This window comes from Sphaerodactylus townsendi, linkage group LG03 (genome assembly GCF_021028975.2).
Source record: "Sphaerodactylus townsendi isolate TG3544 linkage group LG03, MPM_Stown_v2.3, whole genome shotgun sequence".
In the NCBI taxonomy this organism is placed as follows: Eukaryota; Metazoa; Chordata; class Lepidosauria; order Squamata; family Sphaerodactylidae; genus Sphaerodactylus; species Sphaerodactylus townsendi.
The window spans coordinates 121,992,446-122,008,353 of NC_059427.1; the positions used below are offsets into that span (position 1 = coordinate 121,992,446).

Consider the following 15,908-nt stretch of genomic DNA (forward strand, 5'->3'; position numbering starts at 1 on the left):
AAAAATTAAAAATTAACTGTAGTAAAACAAAAATTGTAGTTTTTGGCAGTAGGAGGAAGAAATATAACTGGCCAATAGCAGATCAGCCTGTTGAGCAAACCTCCTTATACAAATATTTAGGTGTAATAGTCCAGGAATCTTTATCATGGAAGACTCAAGTAAAAAGAAAAAAATATCTAGCACAAGATTAATCACAAACATATTATTAAAATCCTTTTATGGCAAAAGTGGCCAATTGCTTTCCCCAATCCTCAAAATGTTCCAAAGTAAAGTCCACTCTCAACTAATGTATGGTGCAGAAATTTTGGGATGGAAGATTGGTTTAGTAGGAAAATTCGAAATGACTCAAGATGTTTTTCTGAGGCAGATTCTAGGCCTTTTGCCTTCAGCCTCTGCTCCTCTACTTTGGATGGAAGTAGGCTTACCATCTAGTATGACAAAAATACACCTAAGAATACTCTTGCATTATAAAAGGCTATCAGCTCTAAATAATGATCATTTAGTGAGCTTAATTTATAGATATAAGGTGAGCATAAATACATGGGAGGAACAAATTTCTCCCATCCAAGAGATCAATGTTCAAAGTATCAGCACTCCTCTTTATTGTGTTAGCTACTTCTAAACATACTTTTTAAAATGTTGTACATACAATTGGTATGCGACTTATCCAAGGTGATATTTGGAATATATTTTTTTAATTACATGATTTTCAGAGACTCGGGAATTTAAAATGTTGGCACTGGCGGCTTACATGAAATGCCCATTGTGGCAAAGGCTGGCTTCAGGAAGATTTGCATTGATGTAAGTTTATATTTAAAAATAAGAAACAGTTAATTCAGAAAAATAGACTTGTATAATGAACAGCCTGCAGAATGCCCCCCCCCCCGCACAAACACTAATCCTGATTTACAAATTTCCATTTGCCTGATATCTGATAACCAGATGTATAGAAGGGAAATATAGAGGGTGTGTGTGTGTTAAAATGCTGTTTAATGTAAGGAGCCAGGCATATTTGTGGAGGCTTAGAGAGAGGAGCCTGCAACTGTTTTGCTTTCACTCTGTGATGGCCCTTTAAGACCTGGGTCTCCTTTCAGATTCCTGCTCCCCCCTCCCCCCCTTTCCCTGTGTCTTTTCCTAGTTGCCTCCAGCAGAGCTCTGTGTTCCTTTTTACATCACTGCTGCCCTTCCTATGTCCTTCGGCTGTGGTGAGAACAACAGCAGAATTCCTGCTTGCACAAGCTGTTCTTAATGATAGGGAGAGTCAAGGGCAAGAGACACAGCTGCACTGGGATGGAGATACAAGCAGACAAGGAATGGAGGAGACAGGCAAAGAAGAGGGCGGTACAGGGGCAGAGTCTAGGCATGGGACCAGAGCCAGCTTCTCAGAGCCAAAGCTAAGCAATATGAACTTGCAGCCCAGTTAGCATTTCTGACTGCAGACTGTAGCAGTTCGGCTAAAGGCCGTCTACATTATCTGCTGTTTTTGCCCTCCAGGAACAGCCTGGTTTGTTATTGATTCTGCAGAAGCATTAGAACATCAGCTCACTCTGCAGTGTCCTGAGCTCTGCAAGGAGATGGAGCCAAGGCAGCAGGAGATGCTGATGACGAACCAGGAATGGCGTCCAGAAAGGAGAGAACAGAAGCAGTTTGTTGGGGAAGGTGCACCCTCAGGGGAAAACAGTTTCCAGGAAGGAGGTGAAACATTGGGACGAGAAGGCGCTCCAACCCAAGGAACTGCCAACGCCATATTACAGCTGCAAAGCAGTTTCAAAAGAGAAGGTACTCCTGAGAATGAGGGTCTGAAAGAACAAGGTCTGAGGCCCTCCCAAGATTACTCAGGCCTAGGCAAAGAGGGACGTTCCAGTTCCCCAGCAGAAGAGATGGTCATATTAAAAAGAGCAGTGAAGGAGGAAGATATGTTGCCAGCTGGAGAGAGGAGGTGTGAGGATTCCCTGATGAGGGAACTCTCTGAGATGGTGCAGAAGGTGGTTAAGAAAAGCAGCTGGTGGGAGAAGCACGGCATTGACGTCACTATTATTGCTCTGAACTTTCTCTTCCTTCCAGTAGGTAAGCAGACTGCCAAGGATGTTTTGGTGTGCTGTAAAGTGTGGCTCCTGCCTGATTTTCCTATTCTGTATTAACAGGGACATCTGCAGGTCATGGGGAAACAGGGTTGCCAACTCTAGTTTGGGAAATACCTAGACATTTAGGGTGGAGCATTGGGAGGGTGAGGTTTGGGAAGGGAAATTACCTCAGCAGGGTCTAATGCTATAGGACCCACTCTCCAAAGCAGCCATTTTCTCCAGGAGAGCTGATGTCTGTCATCTGGCAACCAGCTGTAATTCTGGGCGATCTCCAGCCCCTACCTGGAGGCCAGCAACCCTGTGGGGAAATCAGTTTTCTGTTTTATTGATGTTGAACACTGTGGGAGATTATGTATTTGATTGCCAGATATTATAGCCAGCAAGGGGATAAGTATTACATCTTGCCCTTCATTGCCCTGCTTATGAGAAATAGGCTAGATGGACTCTTGGTCTGACCTTAGCCTGGCACTTATTTTTGGGTCTGAATTTTGATTAGTACAGGCAACAATTTCCCTTTAGCGCTATGGCCACAGTTCCCAGCCTACCATCAGAGGAATATGGCCAGTACCTACACTACAAATGATCAGTTACAACACTGTATTGAAACCAGGATGCTGAGGTTCTTACAGATTTATATGAGCAGAAGAAATCTCTAAAGGTAATCAAGTTCAGCCCTAATTAGTTATGTGGCAAACTGTATTGAGCACCAATAGTCATGGGCAAATATCACAATGGTTTAAAAAACAGCATTGCTGTTAAAGGAATGCTATGTTTTGTTGCAGGATCCAGATCCAAATTATTTATTTTGCAAAATGTAGACTCCCTCCTTTCTGTCCATAGTTGGATAAGATAGGAATGGTCAGTTCCTGTATTTTAAGGAGCCAATCTGTCTCCAAACAGTAGTCCAGTAATTGCGCTGGAAAATCTGATCCTCTCATGGATGGTCAGGCTTTATAATTATTGCAATAAGGTCACTGCTGTCCTGCTGTAAATTAACTTCATGTGCCAGGGCAGGGAATGGACCACCAAGAAATGAAGGTGTTGCCCCAAAATTCCTCAAGAGGCACATTGTCTCTGTGGTCTATGCCTTCCATGTGTATGCGTGAAACAGCAATACAATTTAATGTATATGTAATTTAATGTATACAATTTAATGTATATGTAATTCATTGGGTGTCTCATTGCTTGTCTATAAAACTGAGGCATATTAAAACACAAAGTATCTCTCACAACTTTTGGAAAACAAATTTATCCTCTTCGTGAATGAAATGGTGAGTTATGTTTTTATCACTTTTTGATTAAAATTTTGACTGAAGTTCCTATAAATCTGTGGTTCGTATCCTTGTTCACCTGTGAAGCCCATTGGGTGACCTTAGGCTGTTATACAAATCAATTAAATTGTCAGTTCACCCATCTTTGGAATTACAGATGTTATCTTGTCAGCGTACATTAGGATTACCTTAAATCTGTTGAGACGTGAGGCAGGAGAACTGGTTCTTCTTGTGTGATATGTTAGGTTGCTCAACCACAATGGAGGTGCAGTGCTGCATACACAAGCAAAGACCTACCCATGGAAATGATATCACGCCCACTGTTATGCCATGTACTACACACAGAGAATGTTCTAATGATTCCCAAGATATGCAATAATAGTCCACCGTAACATATTGCATGCAGAAAGTTGGGATTTATCAGTTGTAAACATTGTTCGAGATATCCGTGGAGTGAACCTTTGGCACTCCAGGATGTTATGGATTCTCAAAATTCCCTCCCCATCACCGCCCCTGGCCAGCATGGCGCCAAATTGGCGAGGAGGGGCTGATGGGAATTGTAGTCCATAACATCTGGAGTACCAAAGGTTCGCCACCACTGCCCTATAATAAATAGGCTGTAATAAAATAGTAAAACAGCCTGGAGAAAAGTCCCTTTAACAGCAGTTTAACTGTTATTTACCAAGTGATGTCATTTACCTCCATGCCAAAGGAAGTGAACGTTGCCTCACATTAGACTTCTATTAAAGAGACGGGACATTTTTTTCCTCCAGTGTACCTATAGACTGTGAGTCTGTGCTTACCCTATTTACAGATTGTTCCAGCTATACTGCACTTTATTGCTGTACTATACTATATTTATGGATTGCTCCAGCTATATTAGATTTATCCAATTCCACTTGTCAGGTTTGGTGCGTATGTAATGGCCTGTGATGCAAACTAGTCGTGGCACCTGATGCCTGTGCATCATAATGCAACTATTATGGCCAGGTTGGGTTTGTTTATTTCAAGTGATGAGTGAAGGAAGGAGATGACTGTTGTTATGACCTTATTCCAGATCCCATTTATGAGTTTTGACAGATCAGGTCAAAAACACTGCATTTCACTTCCTAAAAACTGGGCCCCCAAATCCATAAAATCTTGTCCTGAACATATGAGAAGAAGTTTGCCAGAAAATAGTCACATCTGGAGGTGGGACCCTGATTAGGGTGGTATACTACAGGACTCCCATTTATAGTTTTCTCTGGAGTCCTAACTGGTCGTATCATTCAACCAGCAATGGCATCTACTTTGACAGAAAAAATTCTAAACTAGTTAATGAGATGTTCTGCTTAGTGTTTGTCCTTGATTATTTTGACCATTAGGAATTTGTTTATATAGACATGGTTGAATGTGTTTGAAGGTCTGTCTAGATGTTACAAGAGATGTATTTGTGTCATGTCTTTTAATTTTTTTCAAACAAAAACAAAACCACCCCAAACCCAGGAAAAAAAAGAACAAGGGGGACAAAAGAGAAAGAAATACACACACAAATATCTAAAAATAAATTGCTTAGCTTCTAAGAGACGGGCAGATACCATAGTTTAAAAGTACATAAGTATCCTAAAGAATCAATGAACATTCTAATACAAAATTGATACGACTAATAACTTTTTCTTGGAAAAACGGAATGACTGGCTATGCCCAAAACATATGTTTAAGAGGTGTGTCCTGTCAATTACAAAACCAACATTTAGATACTTTATTCAGTCCTTTGCTAAATAGTCACTGTGGTGTCCAGTATATCTTCAACATAATTTTTGCAGAATGAATCACAGCTTAAGATCCATGGAGAGGATAAGTATAAACTTTAAGACAATATTCCATTGCTTTAGCAAAACAAAGGCAATCAAAACTCTTGATTCCATTCATTCATAAGACTCTCCATATCATATTTATTAATCAACATCAAATATTTATAGGCAAATATTGTAGGTTTTGTTTTCTTCTTCTATTCAGCTAGCATTTAGAGGAGCAAAATGGACTCTGAAATGCTTACAGTGCAATCCTAAAAAGAGTTACTCCAGTCTAAGCCTATTGAAATGAATGGACTTAGACTGGATTAACTCTTTCTATAACTGCACTGTCAGTGCTGTAAGGCTGTATTAAGATACCAATTGCAAATATTGCCATTCAACAGAAGTGGACAAGTCATATCTAGTCCTCAGCTGAGAAAATGATGTGGTGGTTGTTTCTTGTTTGTTTCCCCCCATTCCTTATAACCTTTAGTTTAACAGAAAATTAGTTTATTTATAAAATGTTTAAGCCACCATACTACCAAACTCATGGTCCCCAAGGCAATTAACACTAAAAACATTAAAATAATATTTAAAAGACATACAAATATATATGAACAGTTAGAACGCACATATAAACACATGAATGGGAGAAAGTCTTTACCTTTTAGCAGAAGACAATAACAGAAGGGAGCAGATGAATCTCCCAAGGAAGTTCCATAATTGTCATGTCACAGCTGAGAAGGCTCTTTCCTGGGTTGCCACCCACCTGACCTCAGATAGCAGGGACATCTGAACAGGGCCTCCAAAGATGACCATGGTGGTTCAGAAGGTTCATATGGTTATGGGGGTTAGGTGGTTTTTTAATCATTCTCTTTGTTGCCCATCTCCTGCCACTGACAGCCAATGATCTGGGACAGGGATGGTGCAATTCACAGCATAGGGGCAGCACGTCAAGTGTTGTGTTCATGCCACAAGTCACAAGGAAGAGACCTAAAATGGCAACAACTCCATGACTAGCTAGATCCTTTCAGTCAAATCAATGTTAAAAAAAACAAAACCATAGGCAGCCCTTATTTCAAAACATTAAAGCTTCACTAGATCCCAAGTGCAGGCACAATCTAGCTCCACAGGGTTCTTATTCTGTTCAGTCTCCCTTCTAGCTTGAGCTAAACCCAAATAAATCAGAGAGCTTTATTATTCAAACTGGGTAGAAAATTGTCATTCTTTATCTGCTGTGTTCTTTGACACAGGAAAAGATAAATTCCTAAAATTTCCTCTCCTTTCCCAGGGTTCTTGCTTCTGCGTTCAGACAGTATTTTTTCTTTCCTGATGGGCATCGTAGTCTTGGGTGTGGCACATTTCACAATAACCGTGAAGGGGAGCCACCTGGCCAGCCACAGTTCTCTGGTGGAGTCTAAGTCGTGGGGGAAAGTATTGGCCATATTCTTCGAAGAGGTGCGTTTTCAGAAAGCCATACTGGTGGCACAGAAAGCAATGCCGAGTTTTGTTACGCATAGAATCCAACAGGCTTGTGTGAAACAGAAATTTGACAAACCCTACAACACACCATGAAATGGAAGACATGTTGTTGCTTGGAAATCTACTGCCCCAAGTTCCCCAATTGTTATACAACCCATCCCAAAAATCCTTACTGGGCTATGCAGTGGAACTGTTGTAAAGGATTATGCCGGGATGCATTGAAATCCAGAAGACCTACCACTTGTAGTAGGTGGTATATGTATATAAATACTACATAGACATAATACAGAGACCAAATCTTTCAGCCTTCGCTAATGTTTTAATCACTGGTTCTGGTGGGTTTTCCGGGCTGTGTGGCCATGGTCTGGTGGATACACCAGATCACGGCTACACAGCCCAGAAAACCCACCATAACCAGTTGAATTCGGCCGTGAAAGCCTTCAACAATATGTTTTAATCACTGTTTCTGTATTTCAATATATGTATTTTAGTTGTGCTCTTACTTATTTTTGTGATGTGTTTTCATAATGCTGTCTTTTTTTAATGCCTGACCCTGACAGGAAAGAAAAATGGGTGTAAATTTTGTAGATAAATAAATAATGCTGTGCATTGTAAAAGTGGATATCTCTAATTCTAGCTAAGTCTTGCTAATCTTCCTGGATATCTGAACTGGCCATGTTTCATGTTTCGGGCAGGATGGCCCTTGGGGTCTTGTCTGTCTGTCTGTCTGTCTGTCTGTCTGTCTGTCTGTCTGTCTGTCTGTCTGTCTTCTGGCATCACTTCTAGGCAAAGACAAAACCACAGCAAAAATTAATCCAAACATTTGTAATCTGTTTTCAGTTCTACCAAGTTATGTCTGCATGCAATGTTAGCATTAGACTTATTTGATTCAGGGCCTATCAGAAAATGGCTTCCCTACAAAAACTGGTTTTCAATGTTTATTTGTGCAAACCTTCACTTCAAACTTGCAGGACAACTTGAAGCAGGTAAAGCAAGCTTATCTTCCTGGTACCTCTCTACTCCCAGGTTCCAAAAGAACCGAGGCTGTGGTTACTTGCCTGTAATGAGTTCTTTAAACAGTGCAAATTGACCAAATACCTTCCTTGGTGTATTACGGTGATTTTCAGGTAACAGTTGCCCAAATTCTTACATTAACATAGTCTCCTTTGTTTCAGAGGGACTGTTCTGGCTTAAACTGCAGATTTACAGTCTCGAGGCTCTGTTCTAAGCCTGCTTCATAACTGGTCTCATTTAAGTTGAATTTACTCCCAAGTAAGCATGCTTAGGGACACTGTGGGAAAAGTAATGAGAGAAAGAAACTTGGCAGACTTTTTTAAAAGGCTCACTGTGCTGCAGTGGCATAGCAAGTGGGGAAAGCACCCGGTACACCCAGAACACCCTTGCCACATCCCCACAGGGGCGCGTTCCTGGTGTGTCTCACTTCCCCCTGGAGCTACGCCTCTGCTGTGCTGTTAGTACTTTAAAAAACATTTTTAAGTATATCTGGTTGTGGTATATGATCTGCCAATCGAATATTAGCATATGCTACAACTGTCTGGCCACTCCATCATTGCTACCTCTTCCTCTTTCTCCCTCCTCCTGTTGCAAAATGAAATGCCTGGCAGATGGTTTTTTGAAAGGGGAGAAGATTGTACCACTTGCATCTCAGGCACCCAGATGAGAGGAGCTTTCTTTCCCAGGAGAGTGGCAATTACAGCAGCACCAAAGGAACAAGAGTGCAAACAGAGATAGAAAGCACTTGGCTGTGGCATATTCACCTTCCCAGCAGTGGTGGCAGCAGGGAGACGGGAAAGCAAGCAGGGAAAGAAAGTGCTTGGCTGCGGGGTGCTTCCTTCCTTTGCTTGCTTGCTTGCCCCTTCATGCACTCTCCTGCTGCCTTCTTCATCTACTGCTACTGAGGAAAAAAAGCATTCTGCTTTCAAGAGCCTGGGATGGAAGAGGACATTTCCAACAATCACGAGATGGGGAGGGGGGAGGGAGGGATGATGCTGGCCAGTGACTGCAGGAGACACATCAGTATTAGATTAATTGATGTCCTCAGCCATGCCTATGCCAAAAGACTATTGACAGTATTGAAAGCTTTTTTAAAAATTGCTGTCTGTGTGCACACTAATGTTTTCATTTCTGTGAATCTTGTATCCGCATTCTGTATACAGGGGCTGGCAATATCTCTTTTTCAAAATCTTTTTTTCTATCCCAGGTTTGTTCAGCCTTCACAGCAGAGCAGGGGACCTACAACCATGTGAAGTTGCACCACGGCTACACAAATGTCATTGGTCTAGGGGATTCTAGTACATGGAAAATTCCTTTCCTAAACCGCTATGTCTACATGTTCATCGCACCCATAGCAATACCTATTATCACCCCTTTAGTGGCAATTGGTAGGCTACTTTCCTCTAATGTCTATTATATATTGGTGTAACTTCTGCAAACCAACTAGACTCTAGGTCCGTGGTGGTGAACCTAAGGCACTCCAGATGTTCATGGACTACAATTCCCATCAGCCCCTGCCAGCATGGCCAATTGTAGTCCATGAACATCTGGAGTGCCATAGGTTCACCACCATGGCCCTAGGTTAATGCTTAGAGCCTCGCGGTGGTTAAGAGCAGGTGCATTCTAATCTGGAGAACCAGGTTTGATTCCCCGTTCTGCCACTTCAGCTGTGGAAGCTCATCTGGGGAACCAGATTAGCTTGTGCACTCCAAAATGCATCAGCTGGGTGACCTTGGGCTAGTCACGGCTCTTCTGAGCTCTCTCAGCCACACCCACCTCACAAAGTGTTTGTTATGGGGGGTGGGAGGAGATTGTAAACCCCTTTGAGTTTCCTTACTGGAGAGAAAGTGGGGGTATAATCCAAACTCTTCTCTTCTACATGCAAAAGACTATTATGTTCTTAGTTCATTAAGATTATGTTTCTATTGTCATCATTCACTATATATACTGGGTTTTTTTGTTGTTCATTGACATGGAAAAATGAAACTGAGAAAGAACAAAAGATTATTTAATCCAACTATCTGCCCCAAGGCAAGAGTCATCCACCCACCAAGCCCTTCCCAGATCCACCTACTCAGTTCAGGAAACTATGTGCCAAAAGCAAATGAAGGAGTACACAAAGCAGAGCTCCAGATCTCTGTAGCAAGCAAGCCAATCCGTAACTCTAGAGGAAAGGAAAAGCAACTGGAACAGCCCCACCTGTGGGTAAATTTGTTCCTGAATTTAACTATGATGATCTGTCAGGACTCATACAAAGCCAAACATGGTAATGGCAACCCACACAAAGCAGTTCTATTGCAAAATAACTTCATGCTATCCAACATTCGTATCTTCTGATTGTCAAGCAAAACATTTTAATGGCTATTTTGTGTTAGGTTTGTATCCACAGTTGTCTTTGGTTTTCAGATGTTCACGTTCACAGCATGAGTAATTCTATTTTAAAGTAAATTCTTATTGATTCTATAACTGTAAAAAAAATTAGGATCTAGATTATAAAGTAGGAAAAAAATCAACGATCAAGATAATCAGGCATTGTATGAAAAATCCTGAAATCTGCCATAAAAGAAAATGTACCCTTATTGATCAATGAAAAGTATTTCAAAAAGTTATCTTTGAAGGCAGTAGTCTTGAGTGCTTGGGTTGACACTGTGGTGGGTCACAAAACACTACAGAGACGGCAGTTTTTGTTGCATTTTGGCAGATCTGAGACTAGTAGTGTATATGCATCAATTGCAAGGGCGCCAGTTTCCTGCTTCTCCTTGCACGCATGCTGCCTTTCAAGGGAGCTGGAGACAGAAACACAAGCCGTGCACCATGAGGCACACCATGTGAGAGAGAAGCTATGGGTCACATCCCTGGAGGGATGTGTACTCAGTAGTAGAAACGATTCCTCCGGGGATGTGACCCATAGCTTGTCTCTCACATGGTGTTCCTCATGGTGCATGGCTTGTGTTTCTGTCTCCAGCTCCCTCGGCCTGCTGGCCTCAATCAATTCTGGCCATAACTCTGGCCTTGTTCCCATAGGGTTGCTTAAAGAAGTTAGATTGAAAACAGCCATCCGGACCCTCTGCTGCATGTTTCTTGGCCTGTACTCCCACTACTGGCTTCTGATCAATATCTCAGAGTTCCGGTCTACATGGTCTGCACTTGGCTGTATGCTGCTCACTCGATCTTTACTTGCCCATTCTTACATCCATGTTAATATCTTCCAGGTAAGGCTGTGTACGGTTCTTTCTGTTTCCCGCACAAGCTGGACATGTTGATTGGCTGGCTTTTGTGACAGTCATGAAGTCAAGTCCCTTTCCATTCGCAGATGGCTGTGAATAATATGGACTGGCTGGCCTTTGGGGCAATTACAAATCCACTTCCCATCCCCACATCTTAGAGCTGTGTTTTAAGTTTGTTTTTTTTAAAAAAAGAAATAGCAATCTTTGAACAAGCACCAACAAAGATGTTGAACAATCATTTAAATGGATAAATATGTCAGATGTTTGAAAAAATGTTTTAAAACCAAGAGCTTGCTGAAGATGGGAAGCAGGGCTGCATGGGTAGTTGCTGCCCACAGGGTACTTACATGGTGACAAGGCTGGTGTCAGCATATCCTGAGGTGGGGCAGCAGCCACAGCCCAGGGCTTCTAGCAGGGTCCATTGCTGCTGACACCCCACCCATCTGCCTTGCCACGTCTTAATGCATCCTTCCTCCTGTTTGCTTATGAACACCTTGTCACCAGAGCCAGGGCTATAAGAGGGCAGTGGTGTGTGTGTGTGTGCATCGTTCACTGGGTGTGTGCCGGTGGGGGCGGAAAATTGCCCCCGCCCCCTCGCTCCCCCCCACTTGCCTTAGTTTAAAAGCAGCCTGATGGGAACTACCTTAGTTTAAAACAGCCTTTCAAAGCAGCCTGGTGGGAACTACCCTGTTTCCCTGAAAATAAGACCTACCCCGAAAATAAGGCCTAGCATGATTTTTTGGGATTTTTGGAGGATACTTGAAAAATAAGCCCTAGTTACAGATTCCCCGGTGCAGCTGATCTGGTCACATGGGGGGCGCCAAATCATGGAAAAAAATAAGACATCCCCTGAAAATAAGCCCTGACACATTCTTTGGAGCAAAAATTAATATAAGACTGTGTCTTATTTTTGGGGAAACACAGTACACTTCCCAGGAGACCTTAGGAGCCCCATTCCCTGCAGGAACGGGAGGAAGGGGGAGGGGTGGGGGGGTAGGGCCAGGCGCCATTTCCCGCTCCCCCCATGCCTCTGCTTGTCACCCACATTCTTGGCCGCATGTTCTGCCTGCCCTTCTGGGAAAGGTTTTGCAAGTTGTATACGTGTCACGGGCTGGCCACAAAGGAGGTACGAGGCAAAGTGTAGGGAACACTCACAGCTTTACTGATACAAAATAATCAAAGAAGCTCACTGCTCCGTTGGCGCAGCAAAGGTCACACAAACTCAGTTCCCCAGAACCAGTTCAGCAAAGTCCACAAAGTCAGGTTTAACAGAAGGTTCAGAGTAGGGCAGCCAGCAATGTGAGCTGGCTGAGTTGGCCCTAGGTCTGTAAGGCCATCAGAGGCCGGTCTGACCGCAGCTGGTTCCTCATCCTCCAATGAGGTACTGCAGCTAGGTCTCAAGTCAAAAGACCGACATGACAGGCTATCATCCTCACTGTCAGACACAGCGGGGGAATAGACCCTGACAGTACGGTGGTAGTGGTTTTGGCTGCCACAGTGGACACACTCTTAGTTGCAGATGTGGGTGATGCAGGTGGGTGGGTTGGAAGAATGTTGGAGTGTGGTGGTTGACAGAGGAAGGGAGGGGATCTCAGCACTTTCTGCCCAGGGCCCTGTCAAACCTACAACTGGCCCTCCTTGGTGATATATTAGCACAAGTTTGATCCTTCAGTGAACAATTGGAGTATTTCTCCCACAGCTTGTTTTCATCTTGGACCATGTGATCAGTTATCTGCAAAGGATTTTGGAAATGGTCAATCCAATATTGTCTATTTCTACCTTTCTCCTTGACTGTCATTCTTCCTCATAGACTTTCTAAGGAAGATCCGAAACAGCAATTCTGATGTGTGTGTTTTTTTCTCTTTTCTTGCAGCACATTGGCCTCCCGATGTTTGCTCCTAACAAGTTGCCAAAACGGATTCACATGATGAGCTCTGGTGTTCTGAACTTGCCTCGAAACGCCCTGTTGGACTGGTCTTTTGGCCACTCCCTCATCAGCTGCCACACGGAGCATCACCTCTTCCCAACTCTTTCGGATAATATGTGCCTGAAGGTGGGAGAATGAGTGGTGATGAGGCAGTTTTGAATGGGGAAGGGGAGGGGGCATTCATATACACTCAGAGAGAAGGGTATACAGTGGAACCTCGGTTTTTATTGCCTTCGGTTTTCATCAGTTTCAGTTTTCATCGTTTTTTTCAGTGAAAAATTTGTCTCGGTTTTCATCGATTTGCCCCGGTTTTCATCAATTTGCAGTAAGGTGCAGGGGTTTGTGGAGAAAAATCACCCGGACAAAGCTGTTGCAGGCCGTGTCTGCAGCTTGTTTAATGACAATGTCTTGCCCCATTTCAGACAAATCTTAAAGAGGCGTCAGAAACAGACCTCTTTGGACAGATTTCTGATGTGAAATTGGTCCACTGGCTCTGAAGCTGGTCCTAGTGTTATTGTTTGTTACTGTTTTCAGCATTAAACATTACGTTTATTCACCAAAAATGTGTTTTTGGTATGTTTTTTTGGAGTGCCTAGAACGGATTAATTGGATTTACATTGATTCCTATGGAAAAGTTTGCCTCGGTTTTCATTGGTTTCGGTTTTCATTAATTCTTTTCAGACAGATTATCAGCAAAAACCGAGGTTCCACTGTATGCTTGAATAACAAGGATGCGTGCTTATGTTAGGTCAAGAGAATCCTATCCCAGCAGTGGGAAAGTATTATAGTTAGAGCCCAGATTGCTTTCAGAGAGAAAGAGAGAACTTCGAGTCATGGACCTGGAAGGGGCCTTGCAGGCAATCTAGTCCAACCCTCTGCTCAACCTAAAGTTTGTCCAGCTGCTACTTGAGGACTGTCAAGTAGGGGGAGGAGTTCACCACCTCCCAAGGCAGCTAATTCCCAAGGAGTGCACCACCTTTCAAGGCTGCTGAACTATTATTCCAGTGGCGTCGGAGGTTAAGAGCTCGTGTATCTAATCTGGAGGAACCGGGTTTGATTTCCAGCTCTGCCGCCTGAGCTGTGGAGGCTTATCTGGGAATTCAGATTAGCCTTTACACTCCCACACACGCCAGCTGGGTGACCTTGGGCTGGTCACAGCTTCTCGGAGCTCTCTCAGCCCCACCCACCTCACAGGGTGTTTGTTGTGAGGGGGGAAGGGCAAGGAGATTGTCAGCCCCTTTGAGTCTCCTACAGGAGAGAAAGGGGGGATATAAATCCAAATTCTTCTTCTTCTTCTTTCTCACTGAAACTCAAGATGGATTGCATAGTGTTTGAATAGAATTTGGCTACAAAAATCTGCAAAGGCACCACTTCTAGATGGTATCTGTTAGTCAAAGCCATTGACATCACCACCTCTAGTGGATGATGTCCGCTATTATAATACATCTTATACTATTGTTTAATATCACTATCGGGTTTATTAAATACCAGCTGTCAAGTCCTGCTGTCCCCAATAGCACCTCATCTTCTTTTTCTTCTGCATTTAGCACATAGGGAGCCAGGCTAGAATGGATCTAGGGGCTGACCGACATGATAGTAAATATTAGTAATTACATGCACAATATGTTAATGTTGATTTTCCTTTTTAGATCAAGCCACTTGTTTCTCAGTACTTAAAAGAAAAGAAATTGCCATATAATGAAGATTCTTATCTTGCCCGTTTGAAGTTATTCCTGAACAAATATGAGGAACTGATGGTCCATGTACCACCTATTACGGAACTCGTTGGAATTCAGTGATGGCATCTTTGGGGTACCAAACGAGGATAGACAAACAAGGCAAGAACATTTGTTTGCACGACCAAGGAATTCAGAACCCAATTTAGGACATGATCAAGCAATTGCAAAGAAAACCAAGACATCTTGAACATACTCTAGTCGAACATGTAGAAATATGACTCTAGCAATGTTGCAACATTAAAAAATTCCAACTGCTCCATGATGGGTTGAAGGGCAAATCGGTAGCTCCAGTGCTATAGTGTCTAGGGAGAAATATTTCAACAACTTTTATTTTTCACTGCTCTGTTTTAATTTTGCACATCAACACATCAATGATGTGTTCAAGGGAAAGGAAAGCATATTATATTATTCCTAAAAAATGGGAAGCAGAAAAGGAGATTTTTGAAATGATATATATGAATTATTAATAATTCTCTTGAAATGTTGCATTGGAAAGGCGTCTAAAGGGGCGCATTTAATTATACTATAAATAGATTATAATATGTGGATTTAATTTTCAATATTTGGGAAGTATTTTTAAAATGTACAATTGTAATTACATTGCAGACTTTTTATCTATTCTATTATAATAAAAATTATAATTATTATAATTTTGTTCAATATGACTATCGGGTTTATTAAATACTACAGAGCATTGGTGTCAAACTCGCAGCCCTCCAAATGTTAAGGACTACAGGGCAAATCCAGTTGCTCGTTTGCGCTCTTTGGTTAGTGAGTGACCTTTTGGTGGGAAGTGTTTTCTGTGTGGATCCCCAAACGGCATCCCTCTCCAAGAAGGATGCAGCAGCTGCTCAATGTTAATGCAATCGGATTTTCTTTTTTGTTGTGAAATGGAAGAGGAACTGGGAAAGAATTCCTTGTGAGATGCTCCATTATCTATGTTAGAAGATGAAGACGTCAGGAGAAGGTTTGCATTCCTCCTTTGCATTGTAAAAGCTGTCCCTGAATCGTGCTCTTTGTTCATCCAAACATAACAAAAATAGGGATCCCATCTATCTAGCTGGTTTCTAGTCTTAGTTTTGAGGGCAGTCAGCACTTGAGGCTTGAAAGTATAGGGATCCTATATTATTTCTAACCTAGGTAGCAGAGGTGTGATTAACTTTTGGATAGTCCATGGCCGTTTCCGCACGGCCACGCTGGGGGTTGGGTCGGCATACATGACGCCAATCCACTTCTCGACCGCTCTTCGCGACGAACGTCCCGGCTGTGGTGGGGGAAGACATGCTGGAGCTCTCCTCACAAGAGAGCTGCGCTGTTCCTCTAAACGTTTCTTTATTGCAGGTTCTCGGCGTTAAAGCCAAGACAGGCCATTGTGGGGATTTCTGCTCC

General features: G+C 42.6%; 1 protein-coding gene across 1 annotated transcript; it reads left to right on the top strand.

Moving 5' to 3' along the window:
• Nucleotides 1-740: 740 nt before the first annotated feature.
• FADS6 (fatty acid desaturase 6) lies at nt 741-15,143 on the top strand. The gene is made up of 7 exons (XM_048487717.1): nt 741-801; nt 1,495-2,067; nt 6,422-6,588; nt 8,834-9,014; nt 10,651-10,838; nt 12,727-12,906; nt 14,430-15,143. Exons 2-7 carry the CDS (start codon nt 1,575-1,577, stop codon nt 14,577-14,579), a joined length of 1,359 nt encoding a protein of 452 aa, XP_048343674.1. The 5' UTR covers nt 741-801; nt 1,495-1,574; the 3' UTR covers nt 14,580-15,143.
• Nucleotides 15,144-15,908: the final 765 nt, after the last annotated feature.